Raw genomic sequence first — 13,309 nt, 5'->3', positions numbered from 1 at the left:
TTTTAAAAAGACCCACGAGCCATCTTCTGCTTTCACCTCTCACTACAGGTTTCCAAGTACTGAATTTGAACTATATACAAAGAGTTTGTTTTTAACATTATGTTCTGCTTCATCATCATCATCATCATCATCACATTCAAAACAAGGTTAGAAGTTTGAGCTGTGCCCACTGGTCAAAGTGAAGAGACAGGAAGCTGAGTTAGCCTATAGCGATGCTAGCTAGCACAGAGTTCACCGGAGGTCAGAGAGCAGTGACTATAAGCAGAGGAAGGAAGAGGAGGGTTTACATTCTAACTCACAGGCAGAAGGAGCAAAGACAAGAGCATCATAAGCTTCAGTTACCTCTCTGAAAACTGACAAAAACACCACCTCAGTGACAGAGTATAAACAATTTAACATGCAAACATGAGTCACCATGTTCTGGGGTCATTTTCCAACATTGAAAAGGCAACGGAAGCGTAGTGAAAAACAAACACAGGGAAGTACGGTTCAAAATAACTCAAATAAAAGAGTTATTGCTGTACTGAGTTAAAAGCTGCATGGCACCAAAAATTAACACTTTGATATAAAAAAAAGAAGCTCCTGTTGATCTTTTGCTCTTCTTGACTAATACTGGGCAGCAAAGTTGGCACAAATGGGTATTTAAGGATTTCTTTTAAAAATTGATCATTTAGAGAGTTAAAATCATATTGCAATACTATGTCAGTGTACACACACAAGGTAAATGGTTACGATACAGTATGGGTATGCAGCTTTCTGTAGCTGGAGTTTATCTAGCAGCAAAACAACACATACAATTGCATATAATCGTAGTGCAATGGGTAAACTGTTTTTAGGAGGTTGTCTCATTTTGGTCTGGTCAGTAACAAAATAAATCAAGTGCTTAACAAAAACAACAAAAAAGGTCCAGAAAGACCAAATCCAACCAGTTTGCTAGCTCTTTTTTTTATTATTATTATTATTATTATTCAAAATGTTGTCATCCTTCAAGGAAAATCACATTTTTTTAAGTTGATTCTGTATTTTGGAGGATTTGGGCAAAACCTGGGCAGGATTTGAGTCCTTGTGGACTAGTAGGTGGACTGATTTTCATACATTAGGTTTCTTCAGCGAGTCTAAACTCTCTAAAACATTCCAGACACAACCAACAACACTCAAGATACATCTCCAACATACACATCTTCAACACACTCCCGTCCAGACGCTCTGCAGGCATTCCCCTCTGCTGAACATGACCAGTTTGAAATCTGGATGGAGGAAAAAAAAAAAAAAAAGTGTGGTTTGTTCTTCCAGCCATGCCAAATCTGCTCTAGGCGAAGCTGTTCTCCGGGTAGCTGACTTTGATAGCACCCCAGTAGCAGGCTCGTATCAGACAGATGAGACCCAGCAGGTAGGCCAACGCCCAGGACACGTAGGTGGCGTTGTAACGATTGGCAAAAGCCCGAGTCCCAACCTGTTAATACAGAAAGAAGAAGCAAAGGTTGGTGAAATATCAACACCAAGAATATATCCTTTTATCTTGCAGGAGAGAGATTAATAAATTACATTTGTATTATCAATCAGTCTCCATCATTCCTTCACTTCATCAGAAAAGTGCCAGAAAAATTACCAAGTTGTTAAAGTCTGTAGGGACTCTGATATACTGTGAAAAACTGAACAAGATGGTGCGGTTTGTAAAAAAATATATAGTTTTTGTTTTATGCTACCAACTTTTTTGATCCCCTGACTTCTCATTTATCACCACCATGCACTTGACTTTTTTGGTTTCGAGTTAAATATATGTCAACTATTGGATGGAATTTTTGTCAAATTTGCTTCACACATTCATGTTTCCTCTCAGAATGAATTTTAATAACTTTGATATTCTGACTTTTATCCAGAGTTGTCATCAGGTCAAATGTTTAAATTGTCCAATACTTTGATTTATGCCTGCTTGATTTTATACCTGCAGAAGTTGTTACAGTCCCATTATCCTCAGCTGTACTTTGTGATAAATGCTACTTAGCCAATATTAGCACAGTAACATTCTAAACTAAGATGGTTGACATGGTGATCATTATACCTGCTAAACATCAACATGTTAACATTATCATAGAGAGGGTTCATCCCTAAATTTCCAGGGTCCTCATTGTAAGAGATTGGTTAGGACTAACTTCAGTTCAAATTGCAAAATTACCAAAGGCTGATGGACATTTCAAATCCATTCATACACTCTGGAGAAATCAATGCTTAAAGTCAATAAAACTGTCCATCCACACATGTAAGGGTGTAGGTTTTAATGAGTGCTACATCAGTTGGCTATAAGCTGTAGATGAGTGATTTCTACATGTTGATCCAGGGAAACATACATTGAAAATTTGACCAATGAATATTGCTGAAAATTTTAAATCATTTGAAAGTTCTTTGTAATGTGTAATGTGTTAAGAGGATATTACACTGGGGAACAAAGGACCCTGGATAGATAGCATGTTACTGTGTTAACATTAGCATCCAGCTTTAGGACAGCCAGTAGCTGCTTACGTGGCTGTAGACTCTTGTCTTGTTTCAAAATTTCTCCATTCACCCTTATTATATCTCTCTTTCTATGATGTTTTGCTTTTAAAATGTTATTGCTATTTGTAACTTCTATTTTGTGGCGCTTGAGTTTGTCACTATCCTGCCTGTTTGATATTTCCTGCCAAATTACTTTATTGTGAAGCCCAACGTTTATTTTGAAAGCGTTACACATATAAAAACAATTAACACAAAGACAAAGACAGTACTTACCGTTAAACCCACTCCAATGAAAATGCAGATCATTCCTATAGTTATATAAGCACAACAGCGCCTCCTAGGGAGCGCACTGCCAACAGAGGATCTGAAGGAAGAGATTGATAAAAGAAACAGAATCCAGTCATACATTTTAGATACTTGTATGTTTTAGAAACTGATCCTGTGAGAGAAAACATTTAATGTTTGTATGTGGTTAAGGTTGAAAGCATACATTTTAAACATTTTGTGTTGCAGTTAAAATAGTTTCACTTCGATATTGACTGATGAGACTTCATCCCATTTACTCAGTGATCTCACTTTACAGCAGCCAAAAATCTCTCTCTTCCTCTTTTACATTACAAATGAAAGCGCCTGAGTCCGGTCACATGTGCAACACATATCCCAAAATCCACACTGCATACCAACACATGCACAAGTTGACTCACTCTAAGCACAAGGCTGGCATACATGTTTTTTTTTGCTTCACCCTTTCTTTACTTTCCTTCCCCTCACTGCTCTCACATGCCTCTCATGTGACGGGACTCAAGCATTCTTCAGGAATCCTTAGTATTCAGATGGCTTAAGGGGAGCCTGATCACCTGATTTCTTACCTCCTCTTACTCCTTATTCTACTTACGCGTTTCCACTTTGTTCAACTCACTGTTCACAATTATGCCACCTGACCATCTCATTCATTTGACATGTGACCATATATGTAGCAGACCTCTATTCAAAGGATGTTTTTAAAAGATTTAAGAGCTGAACATCACTTGCAAAACAAGAAATAACGAGGCAAACAGACTGGATCGACAGTGCTTCAGCCTGACTAACAAAAAACGCCTGACTACAACACTTCACATGCATAATTGGGGGATTTTCCTCTGTGAAGTGCTACTATACCAAAAAGTATCAGTTCCTTATAAACATCAAGGTTAAAAAATCCTAACAACTCCCTGTAACTTTATCTGTCACTGTTTTGACTTATTTTGCAAGGGCAAAGGGAGTTTGTAGAGAGTTACGGACTAAGAAAAAATAAGTGTGCAAAGAAAGAGAAAAAAAGACCTAAACAGATTTATTTGGTTGATGGACTCCCACACAAGAACAGGCTAGAAGGGATAAAAAAAAAAAAGTCCATTGTATGTTTATTACCCTTTACCTTCATCACTTCTGATCTGAACGGTTGGATTATCAGAAAAGACTTGTTGTTGTTAAATTGAGTTTCTGAAGCAGGGCCATTTTTTGTTTGTAAAACTTGTTTAAAACTAAAACACTGCAGCTTTTTTTTTTTTATGACTGGAGATTAAGTAATGTATACATAAACAGAGGAAAATATAATATTTAAAAAGAGAGAGTGTCAAAATATGAAATAAAATACATGAAAGATGGCAAAAAAGGTACAGAGACAAAGATTGAGAGGTACGCCGTGGTGTAGAAAAAGATGCAGAAATAAGAGACAGAGATTGAGGCAAAGACAGCAGCTTGTTATGTCGTCTCAGCATCACTGTAGATAAAGTCCCTATCATCCCTTTCAGACAAACCTCTTGATGCCCTCCCACCACATCTCAACTCTGTGAACCTCCTGCACCATTACCATTAGATGTATCGAGGCCAGGCTCTAATTCCTGTCACACGTCCAGATTATCCCGCATCACCTCCCCTCTCCTTCCAAGAACTACAAAGTCCAGACCTCCAAAGCTCGGCGACCATAGAGTAAGCTAAACTAAACTTCTCCAGCAACAAGAGCTGAGAGTGAAACATATTTATACCATATTTCATACCAAACCATAGCCCTACATATCTGAGAGTTGATGCAAATAAAGATGTGTTAAGTCAATGATTTCAGTCTTTTAAAGCCTTCTCCTTCCTCTAATGTAGAATATGTAAGACCACACCTAACATTTGCATTTTAAGCCCATTCTCTGCAAACATTTAGACTTTACATGAAAAATTAACCATTTAAAGAACCACGTTTACTGCACTGAGAATATCAGATTTATTTTGGCAGCCATAAGCATCCGTTCCTTTCTGTTCAATATAATTGACACTCTTTGCAACTTCGCAGTGGACATCCAAGTCGACATTAATATTTATTACAATGTTACATTGAAACTATGCAATTTTAATGTTGCTATATACTAGATTGGGAGCTAACGGTGCTAAAAGTGCTAACAGCGCAAACTACAGCGAAAGGGATTTTGCTGCTGTAATCGATGTATAAGAGCAGAGCAGAGCAGTGGCCAGGCTATGTCAATAAACCAAGGAGAAGCTATGTAACTTTGACAAAAATCAATGCTGACTTGATATTTTTTACACTTAAGAATGTTTCAAGAGTCTGCTAAATGATCGTACCACACGGAAATGAAATGAAAACCATTGGCTTCCTGCAAAGGTAAGAAAAAATCATCAAAAACCGAAAGTGATCAGCTAAGTGTACATGAGTTGAAGCTCAAACGTGAAAACACACTGGAACAGTGATATACTTCTCCACCTTTGTGTACTGAGTTAAATGGATGTTTGATGGACTCACATTTTTTTGCAGTGGGGACACTTGGCTAGCGTGTTAAACCGAAGCTCCATCCACTGTGAGGAAACAGAAGAAGTAGCACTGTTTAGTTACATTACAGGAGCATCCGCACGAGCACATGTGAAGACATAAATACAATAACACACTATTATACGACTGTACTTTCAGAACAATCAACACAAGATCTACTGGGAATGATTTTACATGATCAGTTATGATGGTTTGCAGCTTGTGAATCTATTCATTATGTCTGAATTGGAGAAAATGAGAAACAGTAGGCTTGATTAGCATTACAATTACTCATAAATATACAATAGTTTCATTAAGGGTTTTGATGTTAAAAGCAGTGTTACGAAAATGTTTAGCCATCACAAATCAGCATAATTTAAGGTCCTATTGACACAAGTTTAATATGTGACTTGACATCTGGCTTGAGAGAAGGAATGAAAAACTCAGTAGAAATTCACGCCAAACCTTCTTGATTTAAACCAGTTTTTTAACACTTAAATCATATACAAATTACTCTTTAACTAAAGTGCTCTTCAAAGCCAGATGTCTACAAAGTCATATTATCACCAGTGTAAATAAGGCCGCAGATTGAACTGGAGCAGGTTAGGCTGTTGTTAATATGTCCACCAGTGTGACCAGCTTTCTCAACCTCTTGTTGTTCTGGGGCAGAGCCATCGCTGGAGAGACCAGACATTGGCTGGGATGTGCTGGCGTCCTCACTGCCCTACAGACAGCGCAAGCAACAATGTGCACACATTTAGAAGATAATACCACTGATTTCGACATGCGAGTCGCTGTCATCCTGACTCGACACCTCAGGTTCTTCACCTTCTCCCTTCAATGAGACACCTCGCGGTTCCTTTTATTAATGTGTAACATGGCAAATAGAGGCATAAGATATTTAAACCTTTATGTAAGTGAAAACATGTCAAAAATACTGATCATCAACACACGATGCAGGAAGACAATTTCAGTTAGGATGGGAGTAATCTGCAAAAAGGCTGCAACCTCACGGCCATCAAGTGGGATCGTTAATGAGCCAGGCGAGGAAAGGAAACGTGCAGCAAACGCATGTCAGCAACTTGCAAACATCATATTCTGTTTTAATTTCAACGAAGATAAAAGGTCAAAAGGAGAAGAATATCTTAGAAGCTCTTATGTGTGCTTTGGACTAACTTGAATAAACCATAATACAAAGCCTGGACAACTGTGCAACTATTCTATAATACTGTAGAAAATCCCCTGTTTCCATTACTAATAGTGGTTTGGCTATCAATATCTTTAATATGACCGTACCAACAACAGCACAGCAACACAATTCTGCATGAAAAACTCTGCGATTGGTTTGGATATTGTTTGTCTTGGTGGGTTTACGTACAAGAAAGGTGTTGCCACAGTGACCGCAGACCACCCTCATCCCCTCAGGTTGGATGGGAAGTGCCGGCTGGGCGGGCTGCTCCTCTGGGATAACCATCACTGGGCTCAGGTTGATTATCCGTCTGCTGTCGAAGGAAGAAAGAGATGAACAAGATTATGATTACAACCTATCGAAGACAGGACTGTAAATGTTTTGATGACATGAAAGGTCCTGAAAGTTGGCTTTTGTTTGGCTTCGTAAAAGAAGTAAACATACTGACTGAACGTGACTGGCGGCTACCTACCAGTTTGGTCGAGGACATCCTATCCTCCTGGACGTGTCTTTACAGATGAGCAGGCAGTTACAGGGACACCTCACATATTTCTTCCCTGTTGGAGGGTTCTTGATGGGCTGGAAGGCAACATATCAAAATCAATGTAATACAAAACACAAAAACAAAGCTGTCGAAGAGGAGAGCGGTTGGTTTAAAATCTTGTAGAGCTGACACAGCGGAGCCGTTCGGACCTAACAGGGTGTAAAAAATGCTCTGCAAAATCAATAGCTTTGCATTAATCTGTGAAAAATATACATTAGCTCACCCATCAGCTTCATGTGTCCAAATAATGCCATCTGACATGCTGTATTTCACTAATAAAGCTTCTGTATTCAATACTGTGTGCTGTTTTTGTCTACATACATGGGACCCGTCAATGGCAGGAACTGTTATAACAATGATAAAGTTTAATCATGAAACACATATCAGAACCAGAGATTACAAATAGATTTTTAAATAATATGTATTTCATTTATTCCTAAAACAAACTGCAAACACACATAAATACACATTTGCAAACAAATTTGATTAAGGTTAAACAATAATAGATAAATATATTTTTTCAGAAGCAATTTAAAATGTTGTGCTTGTCTGGAATTAGGCTTTATTGAGAAATGTTTAAATTAGTAGTAAAGAGTAGATCGCAGGATGCTTGATGCACATCAGCTGAAATAAGATACAACAACTGAAGCTCGCTATTATCTGCATTCTGTTTGGGTCCAGTGTAATAGAACCGATGACACCGATGACACTTTCAAGTTATATGCAGCACTTATCACTGGACTGATTGATCGATGTGCCAGATGTCTACATTAACATCTGGTACGGCTCTAAAAGGTGGACATTGCCACGATGAAAAATCGTCAGAATTCAAAGCAAGTGGTTTCTCTCGATCGCCTGACAAATTCCATGTTTTATAATGCAAAAGGATTCTGCGCAAAAACACAGAAAAAACACAATGTCTTTACTCAACTTGACAGTTGAACTAATACGACTCAACACCAAACATAATCAATAAAGCTGTCACCGGCCTCAACGATGGCCTCCACTTACTGTAGCTTCATTGCAGACTGTGCACTTGACCACGTGCTGATGCAGCTTTCCATCCAGGTTTATGAGCGACTGACATACGCGGCAGTTGATGACAGGCACACCGCCGGCGTCGGGGCTTGCGATGGCTGTGTAGGGAGGAGGTAGTTCGGCTTTGAAAAGAGGAGGAGGGCAAAGCACACAACACACGGCCAGCTGTTAACTGCATGCATCGATGTTACATCAGACATTAAAAAGACCAAATCACATTAGAAATTAAACAAGAACTTAATTGAATGACAGAATGTCATTGGTTGATAAAGGCCACAAGATGCAGCTGAAAGCTGTGGAAGAGATCAAGTAAGTGGCATTTAAGCTAAGATTTTCTTTTCTTTTAATAATATGCATATTAACGGATGATGAAAATAATGTTTAGTTGCAGCCCTCATTACAAAATAAGCTACCCTAAACAATATACAATACAAAAACAAACTTCTGATGCATCTGAAGGCATATAACATACAAGTTATTCAGTAATGCCTCTCTTACTAACTATTAAACCTTGTGTGTGGTTGGCAAACCTGCTGCACTGTATTCAAACCCATGACAGGCTGCGTACAACTCTGATTGCTAAACATGTGACTCGTCCCTCTTTGTCGGGAGCCGAGCACCACTCTGTATGTTTAAGACAGAAACAATGGGCCCTTTTAGATCCCAACGTGTCAACACGTCAGTAATATGTGACACAATCAATTCATAAATATATGAAAATAATTTCGTACTTCATTTCTGATAGAATCCAACTGTTTGTGACCTTAAAAAAAAAAATCTTAAAGATGTAGCACCTGACCATATTTCATACATAGGGGTTTTATGACTTTGGTGCATCAGTTGGATGGGCAGCTATTAAAATGTCTCTGCTAACGAGGCCAATAAGCTCCTAAATATATTGGCTGAGAAATGAAGAAAAGCCAGGCAACTAATTTGTGTTTTACAAACAAGTGTAATTAACATAATCAAATGGCCAGACTTAAAAAAATATCCTCTTAATGTCTGAAAGAACTACTGTGAACTAACTACTCATGCCAGTCAAATGAACTCTGCACTTTTTAATCCCACATTAACCTGTGTTACTACTATACATTCCATGTGTTTTTCTGGGTTTTAATCTTTAATACATTTAATCCATAGATTTGCCACAGTGACTACCTTTACAAGCATACTTTACATACTTAAATACTTATATCATACTTAAATCTCCATTTAAACATTTAATTCAACCTTTAACATTAAATTAATTTATTGATTTGTTGTTGTAATTCACTCCTGAAAAAATATCTGATCATCTAAAAGCAAACGATGGAAATAATAATTTGATGTGGCCATAAACAAATGACCAATAACTGCAATAAAGTATACCTCTTGTGATATTATAATCTGTGTTAAACCGGTCTCCAGTCTACTAACCAAGCACATAGGAGGCATCTAATCTGTCAAATGACTCATTTCCTTCACTCTGAATGAGATAATGGGACGAGTCAAGAGGTTAAAGTGCTCAGCTCTGAGATTCAGAGACGCTGGACAGTTGACACCATGGGGACAGATGGGACACACCATCTACCATTGGGGAAACGTGACTAGAAATACATCCAAAGAATGCCAAAGACTGGACACTCCTACTGTGGACGGGCAGCACATGGTGATCCATTTCTTCTGTGCCAAGTTCATCAAAAATGTATGAAATAAAATCCTAAACACAGTCAGCACTTCTCTCTGTAATTTACCACCAGGTCCTAATCTCAGGAGAGGCCTGTTTCTACTCGCTTCTCTCTCTGCTGTGAAGTTCTCCTAATGTACGTCTGGAACTGCATATAGAAGCTATAGGTTTCCACTGGCTGTCCTCAGAGCCAGAGGTAAGATGAGAGAACGCTCTACTACAACCCCCAGCAGCACCACCACAATATTCAGCCACCGTTAAGTCCTGCCTAGCTGGTGCCATCGGTGGTTATGTGATTTGTGGTTTGTGTTAAAAAATGGCTGACTGAGAAGGATGTTTTCTCATTCTTTATTCTGCCTCCTGTTCCTCATCTTTAAAGGGGACAGGATAAAGCTCTATATTTTTGTTATTGTCAACAAACCCCATGAAAAGATTAAAACCAACAATAAATTAGTCCGTCTCAGTATTTTCTGTCTCACTTAGCCCATAAGCCAGTGCTAAAGACGTAAATCATTAAAAACAGGCCACAAACTAAAGTAACATTTCCTTTAAAAGACTCTTAACTGCATCAAACGTCTGGGCACTGTAGTTTCTAGCAAATGTTACTCAAATTGGATTAAGGTGTTTATTTGTTGGGGACTATTCTCAATTCGCAGATTAATACACATTTTGAGCTCCGCTGTAGGGGTGAAGCTTATGGCCTTAAAATAATGTCATAATACTTAGATAAATATTTGCTAAACATGTAATTATAGTAGACAAATGTCTTTTACGAGTCTTTCCTTGTACACTATCACATGGCACACCTTTGACTCTAAATAAACTACAGTGCCTGTTCACTCACTGCAACAATGGGGCTCACTGATGTGTTTTAAAGAATAAATAAGATGTGTAAGGCTTTAGATAAACAGACAATACTTAGTAGAATCAACTAAGTAATTGGATTTGGTATTCTCGTTGGATTTGTTGACATTAAAAAAAATTGAAAAATCACCATCATTTCCCTTGAAATCTAGCACTTGGCTGACAAGCTGACTGTACTTTATAAAAATAGATATTGCAGATTTTTGACTCCTCCCTTGAATGACTTTGCTTTGAACACTCTTGAATATACTTTGCTAACATTGCTGGTTTAAAAATGTGTATTTTAACAGCTTTACATCAGTGAAGCCCTACCTCTGAGTAAAAATATTCAGAGGTAGCAATGAATTAAAACACTGTCACGGTGTGAACAGCCTTTCGTTGCAGTCAATTTATTCTGCCATTCAATCGCAAAAACCTCAAGCAGGTGACAACAAAATCAAGCACAGTGCCAGTCTAACCACTCAGATGCAGCCAAGGTCATTGGTCTCCGCCCCTCACCACCACGAACTGTGAATACAGCAAACAGTGAATCTCTGCCTGATACAGATGCATAAAAACTGACGACTCTGATCACCAGGTCAAGGAATCGTAGTTCTTCAGTGTCAGATTTGAAAGATATTAAGGAAACCAATCCAGCAAAGATTGCAGTCACTTTCATATAATAACACATTTCACTCAATCCTAATCACAGCTCACTCTTGCTCTGTTTCCTAGATGAAGCTGTTTATTAGTCAAACCATCGCAGTGATTGTGTTAGTTTTGGTTTCTTTGACTCTGATTAATTCATTTAGCAAATTGGCTGATAGAGGGATTCAACAAAACCCAGAGAAACCCAGAATTAGTCATAATCCAGACTGCAGAGAAGGAGGGAGGAGAAACTGGGCCATGAAATATGCTGACATTCATTTAAGCTTTTACTAAGTCAGTGCTGTAACATCGACACAGGCTGTCAGTTCACAGGTTATTACAGTCCAGCATTAAAGTCTTTATGAATAATCCGATGGTGAAATATGAACTCTGCAAGATTAGAGTGCGCCAGAACAACAAAATATTATTTTTTTTAAACCCTGTGTTGTGCTTGATATTAGCCGTTTGTCCTGAAATTCTCTGCAAAGAGTATTACGCAGTCAATGAATCCATTCATTTGCAGGAGAACAACCAGACATGGCAAAGAAACAAAAAGGTACAATAAGAGGGAACTTTAGGGCACAGTGTCTGAAGCTAAATGTACTCATGTTTCTACAAAACATAATCCGTTAATATGAGAGTCTGATGTGGATGTTTTTGTATAAACACTGACAGGGAACTTTTACAGTCTAAAAAAATAGCATGTCTTTTTGTGTATGTCTCCAACTTCAAATGGGATTTAATCTTCTGCTACATAAATTAAGAATCAGACTACATTCAGGGCAAAGGCCAGTCCTGACAGCAGCTTCCAGACTGAGTGGACTGAGGATTTACGAGCAGTAATTGCCCGGGTCATTCAGTCCTGCATGCATCATGGTGCTGTAACCTACATTCAGCTGTTTACTAAGCAAAAAGTGGACACTGTGTCAGTTTCCTGGCTGTTCGTGCACATGCCTTGTACTGTAGTGAAGATGCTAGAATATATTCATACTGTCTTGGCAAGATCAAGGCTAAATATTTGTTGTTTGCAGTCTATTTTTGCATGCAAATGAGCTAACTGACAGCTACATTTAACACATTAGGACATTTTGTCATGCTATGGGTTCGATCCCATCCATGAAGAAACACATCTGGGCCTTTTTGTCCATTTTTGAAGCTAGGACAAAAGGCTGCTCGGCTGCCTTCATCTGCAGTGGGTCAGATGAAGGCAACATTGAAGCCCAACAACATTGAAGCCCACCTCAAACCAGGCCTCATCACGACTCACAGGCCACCTCATTTAATGGGGAAGACCCAAAACATGACAGGCCCCCATCGAGCCTCGATGTGAGCATTTCTGCAGTAAAAAACAAATGTTGCTGTAATTGTAGGCCCCTCTTTCCTAACCCACTGCTCCAGTTCTCACAGTGCAAGCTCCACCTTTTTCCTCAGCTGCAGTTTTATTTACGCACAAACTCGATACGCCTATAAATGATTCAGCATGCAGGCAGAGGAGGAGGAGGGAGTCGTGTCTACATGTCGTGTGTTTACCTCGGGGACTTGAATCCTGCAGGTACGGAGGAGCAGTGGGGGTCTCGTTCTCCGAGTTGGGACCGGACAGCAGCGGAGATCGCTCGTCCATGCCGTCGGAGGCCATGTCGTCGACCGTGGACCGTGAGACTTGTCGGGCTGGGAGTCTCCTGGCTGCACCGACACTCCGGTCCAGCAGCCCCGGTGACGGCAGCCTGGAGGAGGGAGGAGGAGCTCCGCGGTGATCCCTGCTCCCCGCCCCTCTCTGACACCACCGGAGGCATGGGTGCAGTACTTTGAGCTAAATAGCGCACATATAAAGGGGCTGTGATGGAATTTAGTGCAAAGATTATGTCAAGGAATGTAAATGTAAGTGTGGAGCCTGACAACCAGGGGCGCCGAAAAGGGGGGGTAAAGGAGACGGATTCTAGGGGCCCATGATGGAGGGGGGCCCAGAGAGGCCCCTAATGATGATGAAATTATAATACAGAAAAAATAATGACACTAAGTTCCAATTTAAGAATCAGTGGTGCAGCAAATAAATGACTCAAAATGAATTCCATTGTATTCAGAGTGCTCAGTTCTTCC

At 39.3% G+C, this 13,309-nt stretch overlaps 1 protein-coding gene across 1 annotated transcript; it reads right to left on the bottom strand.

Moving 5' to 3' along the window:
* pip4p2 (phosphatidylinositol-4,5-bisphosphate 4-phosphatase 2) lies at window positions 1-13,309 on the bottom strand. Its single transcript, XM_054606213.1, has 7 exons — window positions 12,743-13,309; window positions 8,029-8,177; window positions 6,946-7,052; window positions 6,663-6,786; window positions 5,279-5,331; window positions 2,767-2,857; window positions 1-1,453 (listed from the first exon to the last, which is right to left on the bottom strand). The coding sequence occupies exons 1-7, from the start codon at window positions 12,846-12,848 to the stop codon at window positions 1,310-1,312; spliced, it is 774 nt and encodes a 257-aa protein (XP_054462188.1). The 5' UTR covers window positions 12,849-13,309; the 3' UTR covers window positions 1-1,309.

This window comes from Anoplopoma fimbria, chromosome 10, assembly GCF_027596085.1.
Source record: "Anoplopoma fimbria isolate UVic2021 breed Golden Eagle Sablefish chromosome 10, Afim_UVic_2022, whole genome shotgun sequence".
Classification (NCBI taxonomy): Eukaryota; Metazoa; Chordata; class Actinopteri; order Perciformes; family Anoplopomatidae; genus Anoplopoma; species Anoplopoma fimbria.
Note: the sequence above shows the minus strand (reverse complement) of the source record. Positions and strands in the feature narration are given on the sequence as shown.